Below are 14,991 nucleotides of genomic sequence, written 5' to 3'. Positions count from 1 at the left end.
TCAGTGAGGGCTGTGATGTTTGTTTAATGTTCCCACTTTGGTTCAATCAAGCTTGCCCATCCGTAACATCTAAATAAAGTTAGACTTGGCTAGAGAGCATATTCTAAAGAACTGGTGAGCTGCTGTTATCCAAGGCAATTAGGCCACCATAAAAGGGGGAAAGGAACCCATCAAATTAGAACTACTTCTCTGCCCCCTCCAAAAAGTGAAAACACCCATTTCCCTAGAGCTAATCCTGACAATTACCTTCATCCATAGTGCTTTACACTTAGACCATGATGGGGGAAATGAAAAAAAGCAGAGAGAGCTGCATTTAAACAATTCACAACAATTCAGATGGTATTTCTATCCTCTGTTCCTGCTTTACAACGGTGAATGAGGACAAGACATAGATCTGCTAATGTGCATTTAATCACCAAAGGACTGAAGATGTCCGGGCTTTTATTCTGTAAGGTCTCTAAGACTGTGTCCATTAAGTGCAAACAAAAAAGGAAGTCTTGGCAGAAAAGGAGAAGTGATGCACGCTTAACGATCAGATCGATTTGAAGAATTACTCATGGTATACAGCCTAGTGCATGCTCTAGCTGTTTCTACGGCGAGGGCTTCACTGGTCTTCTGCTGCTCCGCTTTGTCACCATGGGTCAAACTACACTCAGTAAAACCTGGATCGGTAGCAGAACTGTGCAGATCCACAGTGCTGGGGACCAACTGTCTTTCTAAACATCTAAACATATTCTTCCCAACATGTTTTGGGAAGAATATGTTTTCCCAAATATAATGATAAGTTTTGGCCTTGAAACATAGTTTAAGGGCTACCATCAAGTATTTTTCTGGAAGGAATAGTTCAAGCTTAAAAGTCCCTCCCTCAAAAAAAATATTAAAATCAAAATTAAGTAAAATAAAAAACTCCCTCCCTCAAGGGAATGACTACATGAAAATAATGCACACTGTTCTGATCTGGTTCTGCTTGGATGCCAGGAACTTCTGCCAGCAAATGCTGGGTTCACTTGATAATCCTGTGGGGCAGCCAAGCCATCATGTCTTGACTCTGGCTCTGCTTGGTTCACAAACGAGTGCTAAGATTTTGTTTTTAAGTAATCTCTTCACACAACGTGGGGCTTAAATACACAACCCTGAGATCAAGAGTCATGTATTCTACTGGCTGAGCTGGCCAGGTACCCCAGTAAGGCACTGCTTTTGAACTCTGCATGTAAGAAACCTCAAAATACCTGGTTATTTAAAGGAGTGCTACACATAGCCTCAGTACAGAATTAACTAAAATCCACTATAATTTTAGAAGACTGCCAACATTTAAAAGAAAGAAAAGTTAAGCTGACAATACAGAAATAGCTCTTATTCCCTCTTGCCTACACACATGGGTAATCTCCTATAAACTGCCAACTTTTAGTAAGTAAAATCTGTTAAGAAATGGATGGTGGGGCGCCTGGGTGGCTCAGTGGGTTAAAGTCTCTGCCTTTGGCGCAGGTCATGATCCCAGGATTCTAGGATCAAGCCCCATATCAGGCTCTCTGCTCAGCGGGGAGACTGTTTCCCTTTCTCTCTCCCTGCCTGCCTCTGCCTACTTGTGATCTCTCTCTGTCAAATAAATAAATAAAATCTTTAAAAAAAAATTTTTTTTTTAATTAAAAAAAAAATTAAGAAATGGATGGTAACACAGTGATTTGCCACCTTTGCAAGGTTGTGACCCTCTAAAGTACAAATTTTCGATCTAAGCTCCCTACAGCCCTAGAAAGATCTATGGCACCTCTTTTGTACTACCAAGGTGGGGTGGGAAGAAGGTGTCTAGAGGATTGGGCTGAGTGGATTCTGACCTGCTTAACCACAGTGGCTCAAACAGTTTTTTACAAACTATATTTCAAAGAGATTTCACAAGTGGAAAAAATAATCACTGAAAATCCTTTCTCTGAGGCAGTAGTTCCCAAAGTGTAGTACCTGGACAGGCAGCATCGACATCACCTGGAATCTTGTTAAAAAGGCAAATTCTCGGGCCCCAACCAAGACTTACTGAAAGGTCTGGGGTGAGCATTCTGTTGGTTTTTTGTTTTGTTTTTAAGATTTTATTTTATTTACTTATTTGACGGAGAGAAAGAAACAGCAAGAGAGGGAATACAAGCAGAGGGACTGGGAGAGGGAGAAGCAGGTTTCCCACTGAGCTCAATGTGCAGATCAACCCCAGCACCCTGGGATCACGACCTGAGCAAAAGGCAGAGGCTTAATGACTGAGCCACCCAGGTGCCCTGTGAGCATTCTGGGTTTATTTTTTTTTTAAGATTTTATTTATTTATTTGACAAAGAGAGACACAGCAAGAGAAGGAACACAAGCAGAGGGAGTTGGAGAGGGAGAAGCAGGCTTCCCGCTGAATAGGGAGCCCGATGCAGGACTCAATCCCAGGACCCTGGGACCAAGACCTGTTGCTTAACGACTGAGCCACCCAGGAGCCCTGAGCATTCTGTTTTAACAAGCTCCCCAGAGCCCTCCAGACTGATAATGCTGAAATATGAGAACCATGCCTCAAAGACATCAGATATTTTGCTAAAGCAGCTGTTTGCTTTCCTGTAAGCACTGCTATTCTCATGGAAATCAAAACAAAATTTTTATTTTTATTTATTTTTATAATAGAATTTTAATTTTAATTTTTTTAAAGATTTTATTTATTTACAAGAGAAAAAGAGAGAGCTCACACATGAGTAGGGGGGAGAGAGGGAGAGAGAGAAGGAGACTCCCCAAGGAGCAGAGAGCCCGATCCAGAGCTTGATCCCGGCACCCGGGAATCATCATCTGAGCCAAAGACAGATGCTTAACCAACTGAGGCACCCAGGCGTGCTCAAAATACAAATTTTAGAATATAAATGGAAATATGCCAATATCAGTATTTTAGGATAGTATCAGAATATTTCCTATACAATTATATTTGGACTAAGATTGCCCTTAGACCTCATCTGAGGATTATTTTTAAGAACCCTATTAGGTAAACACCTAGACAGCCCTATCGAGAGATTCCTTAGTATAACTAAAGAGTCATGTACTAACATTGTAAATGAGGAATAAGAGCCCTCATATCTTGACTTTTTTTTTTTAACATTTTATTTATTTTACAGAGAGAAGGAGAGTGCGCGTACATAAGCAGGGAAGGGGCAGAAGAAGGGAAGCAGGCTCCCCACTAAGCAGGGAGTCTGATGAGAGACTCAATTCCAGGACCCTGGGATTATGACCTGAGCCCAAGGCAGATGCTTAACCAACTGAGCTACCCAGGTACTTGACTCATTTCAATAAAAATTTAAAATCTGGGATGCCTGGGTGGCGCATCGAATAAGAATAAGCATCTGCCTTGGGCTCGGATCATGATCCCAGGGTCCTAGGATCAAGCCCTGTATCAGGCTCCTTGTTTAGTGGTGAGCCTGCTTTTCCCTCTCCCTCTGCCCTTCCCCCTGCTTGTGCACACACGCAGTCTCTCTCTTTCTCTGTAAAATAAATAAAATCTTCAAAAAAATTTTTTAAATGTATCTGACATCCAACATACCTCTTTCATATATTGGTTATACAGTGCTTCTGATGATTCTAGGTAAGCCTGTGCAGTTTCAATTTCTTCTCTTTCAGACCACAAGATGCCCAGGTTATTCTGGAAAATAAAGAAAAGAGAAATAAATAATGACAATATAAATCTTCCAGTGAAAGTAACTTTCAGGGGCGCCTCACTGGCTCGGTTGAGTATCCAACTCTTGATTTCATGATCTCAGGGTCATGGGATCAAACCCTGTTTCAGGCTCCAGGCCCAGCAGGGAGTCTGCTTGAGATTTCCTTTCCCTGTGCCACCCCTTAAATAAATAAATAAATCTTTTAAGCAAACATTTCGATAAACATCTACATTATTGGTTTCTTTTGTAATCCTTTACATTTTCTATTATACATTTAAAATAATCTTATTTTATAAAATACAGGCTGCAAAAAGGGGCACAGGCACAAAAATGTTTAGAAATCCTACAGTTTAAAGCTGACCAGATCATTCCTCTGGAACACAGACCTCTGGTCTTCCAGTTTCACATAATGTTTCTATCATTTTTTTTTTTTAAAGATTTCATTTATTTATTTGACAGAGATCACAAGTAGGCAGAGAGGCAGGCAGAGAGAGAGAGGAGGAAGCAGGCTCCCTGCTGAGCAGAGAGCCCGATTCGGGGCTCGATCCCAGGACCCTGAGATCATGACCTGAGCCGAAGGCAGAGACTGAACCCTCTGAGCCACCCAGGCGCCCCTCTATCTTTTTTTTAAGTTAAGTGATCAGTCCTCAGTAGGGACTGTAGGTCATAAGGATAATGTACAGAGATGGGACAGTTGTCTCCTTTTTAATTATGAGGGCTCTTTGCAGGACCCGGGGGAAACCCTGGGAAAATTTAAGGGGCTCTGGCCCATGACCAACTTACTGATTACTCTGCCCACCAGGCTCGAGGAATATAATCTCCTTTAATATTCATTTCCTGATCTTAGAAATGGATCCACAAGTCACCTCATCTCACTCTCTAGTTTAATTTATTTTTCCTGACAACAGTCCCTGAGAAGCTCCACTTAGCCATGACACCAATAAGCCCAACCCGAGAATACTGTATCTAGCCTACAGAGTCTAGAGATTTCCCTAGTACCAGGAACTGGTTGGCACATTTGCTCTACTTTGATGGTATGGTGATATATTTAACCTGCTAGATCCAGGGAAGCCTGTGCTACAGAAATCAACGACTGCAGTGCACGATAAATGTTAAACCAAGGAGAGAACCCTAAAGCATGTCTAGAAATGACTAACATTTTTCTTTTGAACCATAATCTATTGAGGTCTTAAAGGAAAGACTATGCAACAGATCTAGAATTCATTTGATTTTTAAAAATCAATGTTTTGTTTTTTAGTTTTGTAACTCTTTTTACTGAGATATAACTGACACATAATGTTACTGGTTTTTTAAAATGTTCACTCCACAAAGATAACTACTGATGACAATCTACATAAATTATGCTTAAATATAATATAAATCCTAAAATACACCAGAAACTATTATATCATTCACAGAGCATCATCACGTTCTTGTCCTCAGAAACCAGACTAGGTAGGGAAAAAATTAAATATAAAATAAAAACATCTGGGGCACCTGGGTGGCTCAGTCAGTTAAGCATCTGACTCTTGGTTTCAACTCAGGTCATGATTTCAGGGCCATGAGATCAAGCCCTGCATCAGGCTCCATGCTCAGCACAGAGTCTGCTTCAGATTCTCTATAATAAATAAATCTTTTTTTTTTTTAATTCATTTGACAGACAGAGATCACAAGTAGGCAGAGAGGCAGGCAGAGAAAGAGGGGAAGGAAGCTCCCCACTGAGCAGAGAGCCCAATGCGGGGCTCGATCCCAGGACCCTGGGATCATGACCTGAGCCGAAGGCAGAGGCTTTAACCCACTGAGCCACCCAGGCGCCCCAATAAATAAATCTTTTAAAAAGATTTTTTTAAATCTTTTTAAAAAGATTATTTATTTATTTAAGAGAGAGAGAACACAAGTGGAGGGGAAAGGCAGATGGAGAGGGAGAAGCAGGCTCCCCACCGAGCAGGGAGCCTGACACAGGGCTTGATCCCAAGACCCCAGGATCATGACCTGAGCCAAAGGCAGACGCTTAACCAACGAAGCTACCCAGGTGCCACAATAACTAAGTTTAAAAAAAAAAAATTAAAAAATAAAAAATAAAAACAGCAGGGCGCCTGGGTGGCTCAGTATGTTAAGCCTCTGACTTCAGCTCAGGTCATGATCTCAGGGTCCTAGAATCAAGCCCAGCACCGGGCTCTATGCTCAGCAGGGTGCCTGTGTCTCCCACCGCCCCCCACCGCTGCAGGCCTCTCTGCCTACTTGTGATCCCTTTCTCTCTGTCAAATAAATAAAATCTTTTGAAAAATAAAAAATAAAAACAGCTAAAAAGGTATTACTAGCAAATTCTACCAAATACATAAGAAATAATACCAACCCTGTATAACTTATTCCAGTAGAGGAAAGAAGGCTTTCCATCTCATTCTAAACCAAAGACAATAACAAGGAAATCATAGCCTAATACCCTTCATGAACACAGATATGAAAAAGATGTTAAAATTTTAGCAAGCTGAGTTCAACAATATATAGAAAAGGTAATACTTCACCCAAGTTTTTATGTGGTAAAAACACCAATTGTATTTTACCACAGGAAAGAAAGGTTGGTTTAACACTGGAAAAATCAATCAAGGTCATTCACTGTATTAACAGACTAAAAAAGAAAAAAAACATGAATGTCTCAAATGCAGCAATGAAATGATGATGCTGAGTGAAACAAGTCAGACCAAAATAAGAGATATACATTCCATTATACAATTCTAGAAAATGTGAAGGAGGGACTAAGAAGAAGGGAGAGAGAAAGGGAGGGAGCAAAGGACTACAGAGGAGCACAGGAAGCCTGTAGTGGTAATTAATGGATATGGTCAATACCTTGATTGGAGTGATTATTTCATGGGTATATAAATTCATCAAATCATGTACTTTAGACATACAGTTTATTGTATGCCAGTTATACCTCAATAAAGCTATAAAGACACACAAAAGCTACTCTTCATACATATATATCCCCCATACTGCTCATATCCAGCAATGGCCAGAACTTCTAATCAAGGTTTTGTTCCTGATTTTAGTAAGAATACCTAGAATAGGGGCGTCTGGGTGGCTCAGTGGGTTAAGCCGCTGCCTTCGGCTCAGGTCGTGACCTCAGGGTCCTGGGATCAAGTCCCGCATCGGGCTCTCTGCTTCCCTCTCTCTCTCTCTCTGCCTGCCTCTCCGTCTACTTGTCTTTTCTCTGTCAAATAAATAAATAAAATCTTTAAAAAAAAAAAAAATACCTAAAATAATTCACCGTTCAGAAAACGCTGGCTGCTTGAAATATTGTATTTCAAGATGTAAGATGTAAGATGTCCTATCTGTGAGTCAAAATTACTTTACCTATCACCAAGAAAACACTGCCAAGTAAATTATGACACAGCTATAAGATGCATCCTGATTTCAGAAATATTAAGATATGAAACAATAGGGGCGCCTGGGTGGCTCAGTGGGTTAATCCGCTGCCTTCGGCTCAGGTCATGATCTCAGGGTCCTGGGATCGAGTCCCGCATCGGGCTCTCTGCTCAGCAGGGAGCCTGCTTCCATCTCTCTCTCTCTCTCTGCCTGCCTCTCCACCTACTTGTGATCTCTTGCTATCAAATAAATAAATAAAATCTTAAAAAAAAAAAAAAGATATGAAACAATATGCACATTAAAATCAAAATACAGTAAATATTGGACATTCTATTTAGAGAGGTTTCTAACTCTATTCTTGAGATGTTGAAATTAAGATTTTAGGCAACCATATGGTTAAAGAAAATTTCAAGTAACTGAGGTTTTTTTTTTTTAAACTTCTTGCTTTTTTTAAAATATATTTTTTAATTTATTTGTCAGAGAGAGCGAGCGAGAGCAAGCACACGCAGACAGAGTGGCAGGCAGAGACAGAGAAAGAAGCAGGCTCCCCGCTGAGCAAGGAGCCCGATGTGGAACTCGATCCCAGGACGCTGGGATCATGACCTGTGCCGAAGACAGCCACTTAACCAACTGAGCCACCCAGGCGTCCCAAGTAACTGAGGTTTTGTTGGAGTTCAGCATCCTATGAATTTCATTAGACTATTCATCCACTGGACAAATATTTGGAATGGCCTAATATGCAGGAGGTATGGAGGTTATAAATAGTGTGCAAAAAGAGACATAGTTCCTGTTATTGTGTAGCTTTTAATTTTATTGGATCATGAGTTTAAAAAATGACCTATACAATTTTCTTTTTAGTTCTGAGGGGGTTTTTTTGAGGCCTACTTGTCATAGGATCAATTTTGATACTTGTTCCCTGGATCACATGTATTAAAAACTGGAACTACTGGATGTAAAGGTTTGTGAGCTTATGCCAAGTTCCTGGCCCATACAAGGAGTTCATACAAATCTGTATCTTGAAGTGTTATGTTCTGGAAGGGAATGTCAGATTTATTTCTTAATAAACCAAGGGCCCTATAAATGGGAAATAATAAGCACTATAAGAATTCAAAGATACAAGTTCGAAACAAAATGATCCAAAAAGAGTCACTAAAAGTATGAAGTTTGTTTTGAGACGAGTTTGAAGAATGAGCAGGAATTCCCCGGGGAGCAAACGGACACATACATATAGGGTAAAAACAGCAACTGAAGATTTGCAAACAACCTTGTTTTAAATTAAGCATGCACTCGGATCATCCTCCGTAATTTCCTCGAGACCTTAAATTTAGATTTAAATTACTGTGGGTTTCTTCTTAATGAAAGGAAAGGAGTTGGACTGGTGGAGAAGAGCTGGAAAAGGTATTTACGATGTTAACAGGGTGTCACGAACCCAACGCGTTGACCATGACCAAGAGAAACAGCAAGTGATGTTGTCGGAGTTGGCAAGCTGTTTCTTCCAAAGCTTCAAAAACACGGGGCCAAACTGTGCCTGACAACATCTGCCTTCGCCCTTGGCGAGAGTGGGGACCCTCTCCACCCCTCGCCTCTGGCCGACCCCCGTGGGCCGGGCTCGCTCTCACCTGCGCCTGGATGTAGAGGGAGACGCAGTCCTGCGACAGCCGGTACTTGCGCAGCAGCCTCAGGCATTTCACCAGATGCTCCTCCCCCGCCGACAGCTCCTCGGTGTCGATGTGGTTCACCCCGAGGTGGAACTCGATCACCGCCAGCCTCACTGCCCCCTGGGCGATGGGCCCCTCGGCCTCCACCACTTCGGCCGGGAGCCCCAGGGTGTGGTTCCCCGCGCCCAAGCCGTCCTCCGCCTGAGGCCGCTCATCCTCATCCTCAGGCGCGGGGCCCAGCAGCGCCTTGACCTCTTCCAGCAGTGCTCGGGCGCCATATTTGGACTTATAGGGTTCTTTCTCCGGGTTTTTATGCAATTCCACCCGTGACAGAGCCAGCGCGGCCTGGAATTTCTCACGAATCTCGGCCCACGGAGGATTCGCCATAACGGCGTCTACAGCCTGGGCGTCCTCAATGCTTGCAATCGGGACTCCCGCCTTCGTTCTGCTTTGCGACACTTCACTTACGGCCCCGGATAGATTTCCGACACGCAGAACCGTAACCAATGAGGTCCGCCAGAGGACCGGCACTGGGCTCGGCTGTAACCAATGGAAAGGCGTGGAAGGCGCCACAGCAACCGTTGTCGCGGAAACGAAGCTCTCCTTGAGGGTGGTCCCACCATCAGCCCCACCCTCTGCGGTGATTTATTGTTCTCTTGCGGGACCCGTAGAAGTTCTTTCTGCTTAGAAGTATCGGCTGCCTTTAACCGAGCACGTTAGGAACATACCTAACTACTCCGGTTAGTTGGTTTAACCGGAATGACAGAAGCCTGCTGATATCCGTATGTAACCTAGCACGTGACGGGATGAAAATGTAACAAGGATTCATTTATTATTAATATGTAGCTTCTTGAGTGAAAGCATTCACTACGTAAAAAGCACTGTGATCGACCGGTGTTTTCACTGAAATAGGTTGTAGGTATGCGTACAACTTCCCAAAGTAACACAGAAGTCCCAGGCCTGTGATAAGCCACTTCAGCCGTGGCTTTTTCCATTGCATAAGTTACGAAGTCAAATGCAAGTCAAATGTGGGTAGAAGGCGCGGGGCGGAGGTGTTAACCTTTAGGAGGTAGCGAGCTCGGGGTACGCTTGGAGATACACAGAAGAGCGCGGATTTTAGCAGTTCATACACATAGTTTGATTCTCAGCTCTGCTTCTAACTAACAAGATAACTTTTCTAACCTTCAGCTTTCTGACGGTAAAACTTAAGGGATACTATTACTCATCTCTACAGAATTAGCCTAAGGAAGAAGTGAAATCAAATATCTATCCTTTATGTTAATGTTCCACGGGAGTCCTTCCTAAACTTTGTCCCAGGGAGATCTTACGCATTTCCATGGCCTCTATTACAAAACTTGCATCTCCAGGCCTGATGATTCTCTGGAGCTCCAGACTGTAATGTCCATCTCCCTGCTGGAACCACCACACCTGAATGTTCCACTGTATATCAGTATGTTGAAACTGGAACTCATTCTCTTCCTCTTCACATGCCCCCTCTCCCTCCCACCCCACTTTAACTCTTATGTTCAGCATCTCTGAGAATGGCACTTCGGGTATCCAGCAGTTAAAAACAGACAAAAATCTCGCCCTCCTATAGGGAAAGACATTGAATATATTAAATAAACCATATAGCGAAGGCTCAAGGGTGGCTCAGTTGTTAGGTGTCTACCTTTGCTCAGGTCATGATCCCAGGGTCCTGGGATCCAGCCCCACATCTGGCTCCCTGCTCCCCAAGCCTGCTTCTCCCTCTCCCTCTGCCTGCTGCACCACCCCCCACCCCATGCTCGCTCTTTCTCTGTCAAATAAGTAAATACAATCTTAAAAAACAAAAACAAAACTTACACAGCAATGTCAGAAGATGAATGTCATGGAAACAAAAGAGAAAATAAGGAGTGTTAACAAGGTTGCTATTCTTAAACAGGAAAGGTCCTTTTGAGGAGTGTCTTCTGAGTAAAGGTCTGAAGGTAAGAGAGTGAGCCATGAAGACATTAAGGGAAGTATATCCCAGAAAGAGGAAGAGCAAACACAAAGGCTTTGACATAGGAATGTATCTGGTGTGTCCAAGGAACAGGAAGACTTCCAAAGAGCCTGGAGTAGAGAATGGAAAAGGCAGTAGGTGATGAAGTCAGAGAAGCAATGTGGGCCCAATCATGTAGGGCTCTTAAGGCCACTGTAGGGACTTTGGCTGTTCTGAGTGAGATGGGAGCCATTGGATGGTTTTGAAGGAGTGACAAAATCTGACATACAGGATTATTTTTAAAACAACTGGGGAATGGGGGACTGAGAAAGAGCAGGAAGACTGGTGAGGAAACCGCTGTAATAATCATAGTGTGCTTGGTATGTAGCTGTTCATGAATAGGAAAGCAACTGGCACAGTTTAATAATGGTCACTAATTACTTACCACGAGCCAAATAACATCCTATATATTAAAATCCTCTAATTCTCAAAACTAATATTCCACTCTACATTGACTAGCTAGAATGTAAATAAAAACTTGGGGAAAAAAAAATCATCTAATCCCCAGAACAACTTTGTGAGCAACTATTATTATTCCCCTTCTGCACATTGAGAAGTGAGGTCCATTGAGAGTAATAATTTACCAAGGTCATACGTAGGCAGTTTTGCTCTAGGGCCCACACTTTCGATCAGTATGTTATGCTGTCAGAGTAGGAGCTCAAAAAATAAACCTCCATGACCCATGGTGCTGACCTCCATGTATCTAACTGGAAGAACACCCAGATGAAAACTAAAATGAGGATTTTTGGAAAATCCTTACACAGACATAGTAAAAAACACAAAAACGTGAGAGTAGGAAATTTGCAATAGAACTCTGGCTGCCATAGAGAGAGTATGTTCCCTTTCCCGGTCTTCTTTGTACAGAGGTATTTTGAGAGCTGAGCATTCTTAGAGCCCCATGAAACATCTGAAAGCAATCTCTGTGAAAGGTGTGCAGTAGCTAGCAGAGCACAGCTCACCACAGAGCAGTGAGCTGAGCTCTGTCTCCCAGAAGATGACAACAGAGACAAAAAAGTGGAAGGCATCTGTAGTGAAAGGGACTTAACTTGCTTGGCCCAGCTGATGTCTACCAGTTACCTTCATTGTAGTAAAAGCTGCATACTAAAAGCACTAATTCTGGTGCACCTGGGGTACTCAGTCAGCTAAGCGTCCAGCTCTTGATTTCAGCTCAGGCTGTGATCTCAGGTTTGTAAGATCAAGCCCTGTGTCTGGCTCTGTGCTAGGCATGGAGTCTGCTTGAGATTCTCTCTCCCTCTCTCCCTGCCCCTCCACACTTCAGTAAACAAACAAAACAACAAAAACAAAAATCATGAATTCCTTTGTCTTTTACATCCGAAAGCCCGCTTAATGGAAAACTCCTTAATGAGACCAGTGTAACTATATCATCTTTAGTATATAACATTTATCTGAAAGTGTCAGAAAATACAGCAGACAAAAGAATGAAATAGGAGGTATAATGGCTGGGAAGGAGATGGGGAAATTATTATTTACAAATTAGGTATGATTGTCTTCCTGAAAAAGTGAAGTAAAACAGGTGAACACAGAAACTAAAGAAGTTCAGTAAGTAGGCCAGGCCACTCACCAATAAAAATCAACAACTTTTCATTGGGGGAAAGACAGTGAAGAAAAAGATCACTTGTAAAGGCTTATTTTGAGAGATAGAGTGCATGCACACACACATGCACACAGGGGGAAGGGGCAGGGGGAGACAGATATGTCAAGCTGACTGGCGCTGAGCTTGGAGCCTGAAGACTGACCCAGGGTTGGATCTCATGACCCCAAGATCAGGATGTGAGCCGAAACCAAGGGTCAGATGCTCAACCCACTGCAACACCCAGAAGCCCCCAGGATCACTTTTATAACAACAATGACAACAATAGGGAACAAACGTAAGCTATTTAATGAGTCAGATAAAAAAATAATAATATAGGACATAATGTAAGTCTCGGCTTCCAGATTGCAGGCCCTAAACTGAATTTCCTTTTTTTTTTTTTTTAAGATTATGTATGTATATATGTATGTATGTATGTTTTGAGAGACAGAGAGAGAAAGAGAGAGCACGGGAGTTTGGGGGGAGGTGAGGTGGGAGCAGAGAGGAACAAGCCGTCTTCCCTGAGCTCAGTGCTGAAGGCAGGGCTTAATCTCAAGACTCTGAGATTTTGACCTGCGCTAAAATCAAGAGTCCAACGTTTAACTGACTGAGCCACCCAGGGGCGCCAGTGTTTCCTATTACAAGGAAACACAATTCCTTGGAGGAAATGGTCATTCTGGTTCTGGGGCAGGATGCGTCCAGATATCTTGTCACACCAGAAATCAAGGAAACTACCAAAGACTACGAGGGTCAAGTCAAAAGGACTGAGAAGGTACCAGGTTAGAAAGAGGCTCTTGCTGGCCAAAAATTGGACAATTTGAACATCAGTAAAATATCTGCCATCAATTAAAGCATATCAAGTATGTTAAAATCCACCAAATTATCATAAATCAACACTAAAAATGCGGTATTTACTGGCCACCTTTGGAGAGAGCTAAGGAACCAATTATAATTTTTGAAAATTTGTATATAAATAAAGGGAAAGGGGGTGCCTGGGTGGCTTAGTCGGTTAAGTATCTGACTCTTTGATGTCAGCTCATGTCATCAAGCCCCGAGTCCAGTTCCTCACTCAGTGGGGAGTCTGCTTGAGGATTCTCTCTCTGCCCCTCACCCTGCTCTCTGCCTCATACATAAATAAATAAATAAATGGAAAGAAAAAAGCACTTAGCTGTCTTTTCTGTAGGAATAGTATTCCAGGTACCAAATGTTAAGATAAGTTTCCTTCTTTAGAGGTATTCCAGCTAATGAAAAAGAAATGAAAGTATAACCATTTGCAAGAATCCCAATGAAATTATACATGTAGGCAGAAATGATCTTTTGCAGCTAACATCAAAAAACAGAGCAACAAATAGACACTGTATACCCTTCTACAGCTGATTATCAGTTTACATTAAATACAGGGGCGGGAAAGGACCTTGTTAAATGATGGAGATGCATCAGCAAAATTCAGAATGTGGCAGAGCCTACAGAACAAATGGCCTGGCTTCTACACAAAATAAGTTGTAAGGTAGGAATCCCTCTAGAGGCAAATTTGCCAGTATATAATAAAACTACATATAAAATAAAAATTTAAAACTACATATGTACTTACCTTCTGGCCAGCCATCCCATTTCCAGGAATATACCTTGAAGATACATCTCCAACAGTATGAAAATACATATACGCAAGTTTCCCCACTGTAGCATTGTTTAACTGCAAAATACTGGAAACAATCTATGTGCCTGTATGTTAGTAAGAAGAAAAGGGTTGAATAAACTACAGTGTTCCACACAATGGAGTATGATGTGGTTATGAAACGAAAAGAGCTAAAATTTATATGAACTGACGTCATTTCCAGGATATGCCATTAAGGAAAAAACAGCAAGGTATGAAGAAGTGTCTATAGGATAACATCCTTCATGTTGATACCCTGGTTTTGATCCTTGTACTGTGTTTACATAAAATGTTACCATTGGGAAAACAGAATTATTCTAAGGAATCAATGAAATGAAAATGTCTGTCTTTCAAGTATTAATGTTCCTCAGGATTGCTTCCTAAGCTTTGTCCCAGGGAGGTCTTATGCATTTCCAGGTGATAGACAAGCAGGCAAAGATTTACACAAGGACATTCATTTTAGAGTTATTTATATATAATAGTGAGAAATTGTAAATAACTAACATGGTCATCTACAGTCCTATTTAAATAGTGGTGGGGCACCTGAGTGGCTCAGAGGGTTAAACCTCTGCCTTCAGCTCAGGTCACGATCTCAGGGTCCTGGGATCCAGCCCTGTCGGGCTCTCTGCTCAACAAGGAGCCTGCTTCCCCCACTCTCTCTGCCTTCCTCTATGCCTACTTGTGATTTCTGTCAAATAAATAAATAAAATCTTAAATAAATAGAAAGTGGCATACCCATACTATAGGATCCCATAGTAGCAGTCATCATAAATGTAATCAAAAATGTTTTAAGATCTGTACTTACTGAAAAGCATGCACATGTAGACAAGGAAAAAGCAATTCACAAAACTGAATGATTCAAATTTTTAAATGAATTCTTGGAAGAGATGCTCACAAAAAAGGTTAGATATGTAGTGACTATTAACTTTTTCTCCTGTTTGGATTTTTACACTCATAATTTAATTACCCTTAAGAATGTCAGGGGCACCTGGGTGGCTCAGTCATTAAGCATCTGCCTTCAGCTCATGTCATGTTCCCAGGGTCCTGGAAT

The 14,991-nt window shown here is 42.0% G+C and overlaps 1 protein-coding gene across 1 annotated transcript; it reads right to left on the bottom strand.

Annotated features, from left to right (window-relative positions):
* Nucleotides 1-3,495: 3,495 nt before the first annotated feature.
* KIFBP (kinesin family binding protein) lies at nt 3,496-9,152 on the bottom strand. Its single transcript, XM_082719265.1, has 2 exons — nt 8,640-9,152; nt 3,496-3,641 (listed from the first exon to the last, which is right to left on the bottom strand). The coding sequence occupies exons 1-2, from the start codon at nt 9,063-9,065 to the stop codon at nt 3,504-3,506; spliced, it is 564 nt and encodes a 187-aa protein (XP_082575391.1). The 5' UTR covers nt 9,066-9,152; the 3' UTR covers nt 3,496-3,503.
* Nucleotides 9,153-14,991: the final 5,839 nt, after the last annotated feature.

This window comes from Mustela nivalis, assembly GCF_964662115.1.
Source record: "Mustela nivalis genome assembly, chromosome: 2".
NCBI lineage: Eukaryota > Metazoa > Chordata > Mammalia > Carnivora > Mustelidae > Mustela > Mustela nivalis.
This window is presented reverse-complemented; position numbering and strand designations above follow the sequence as displayed.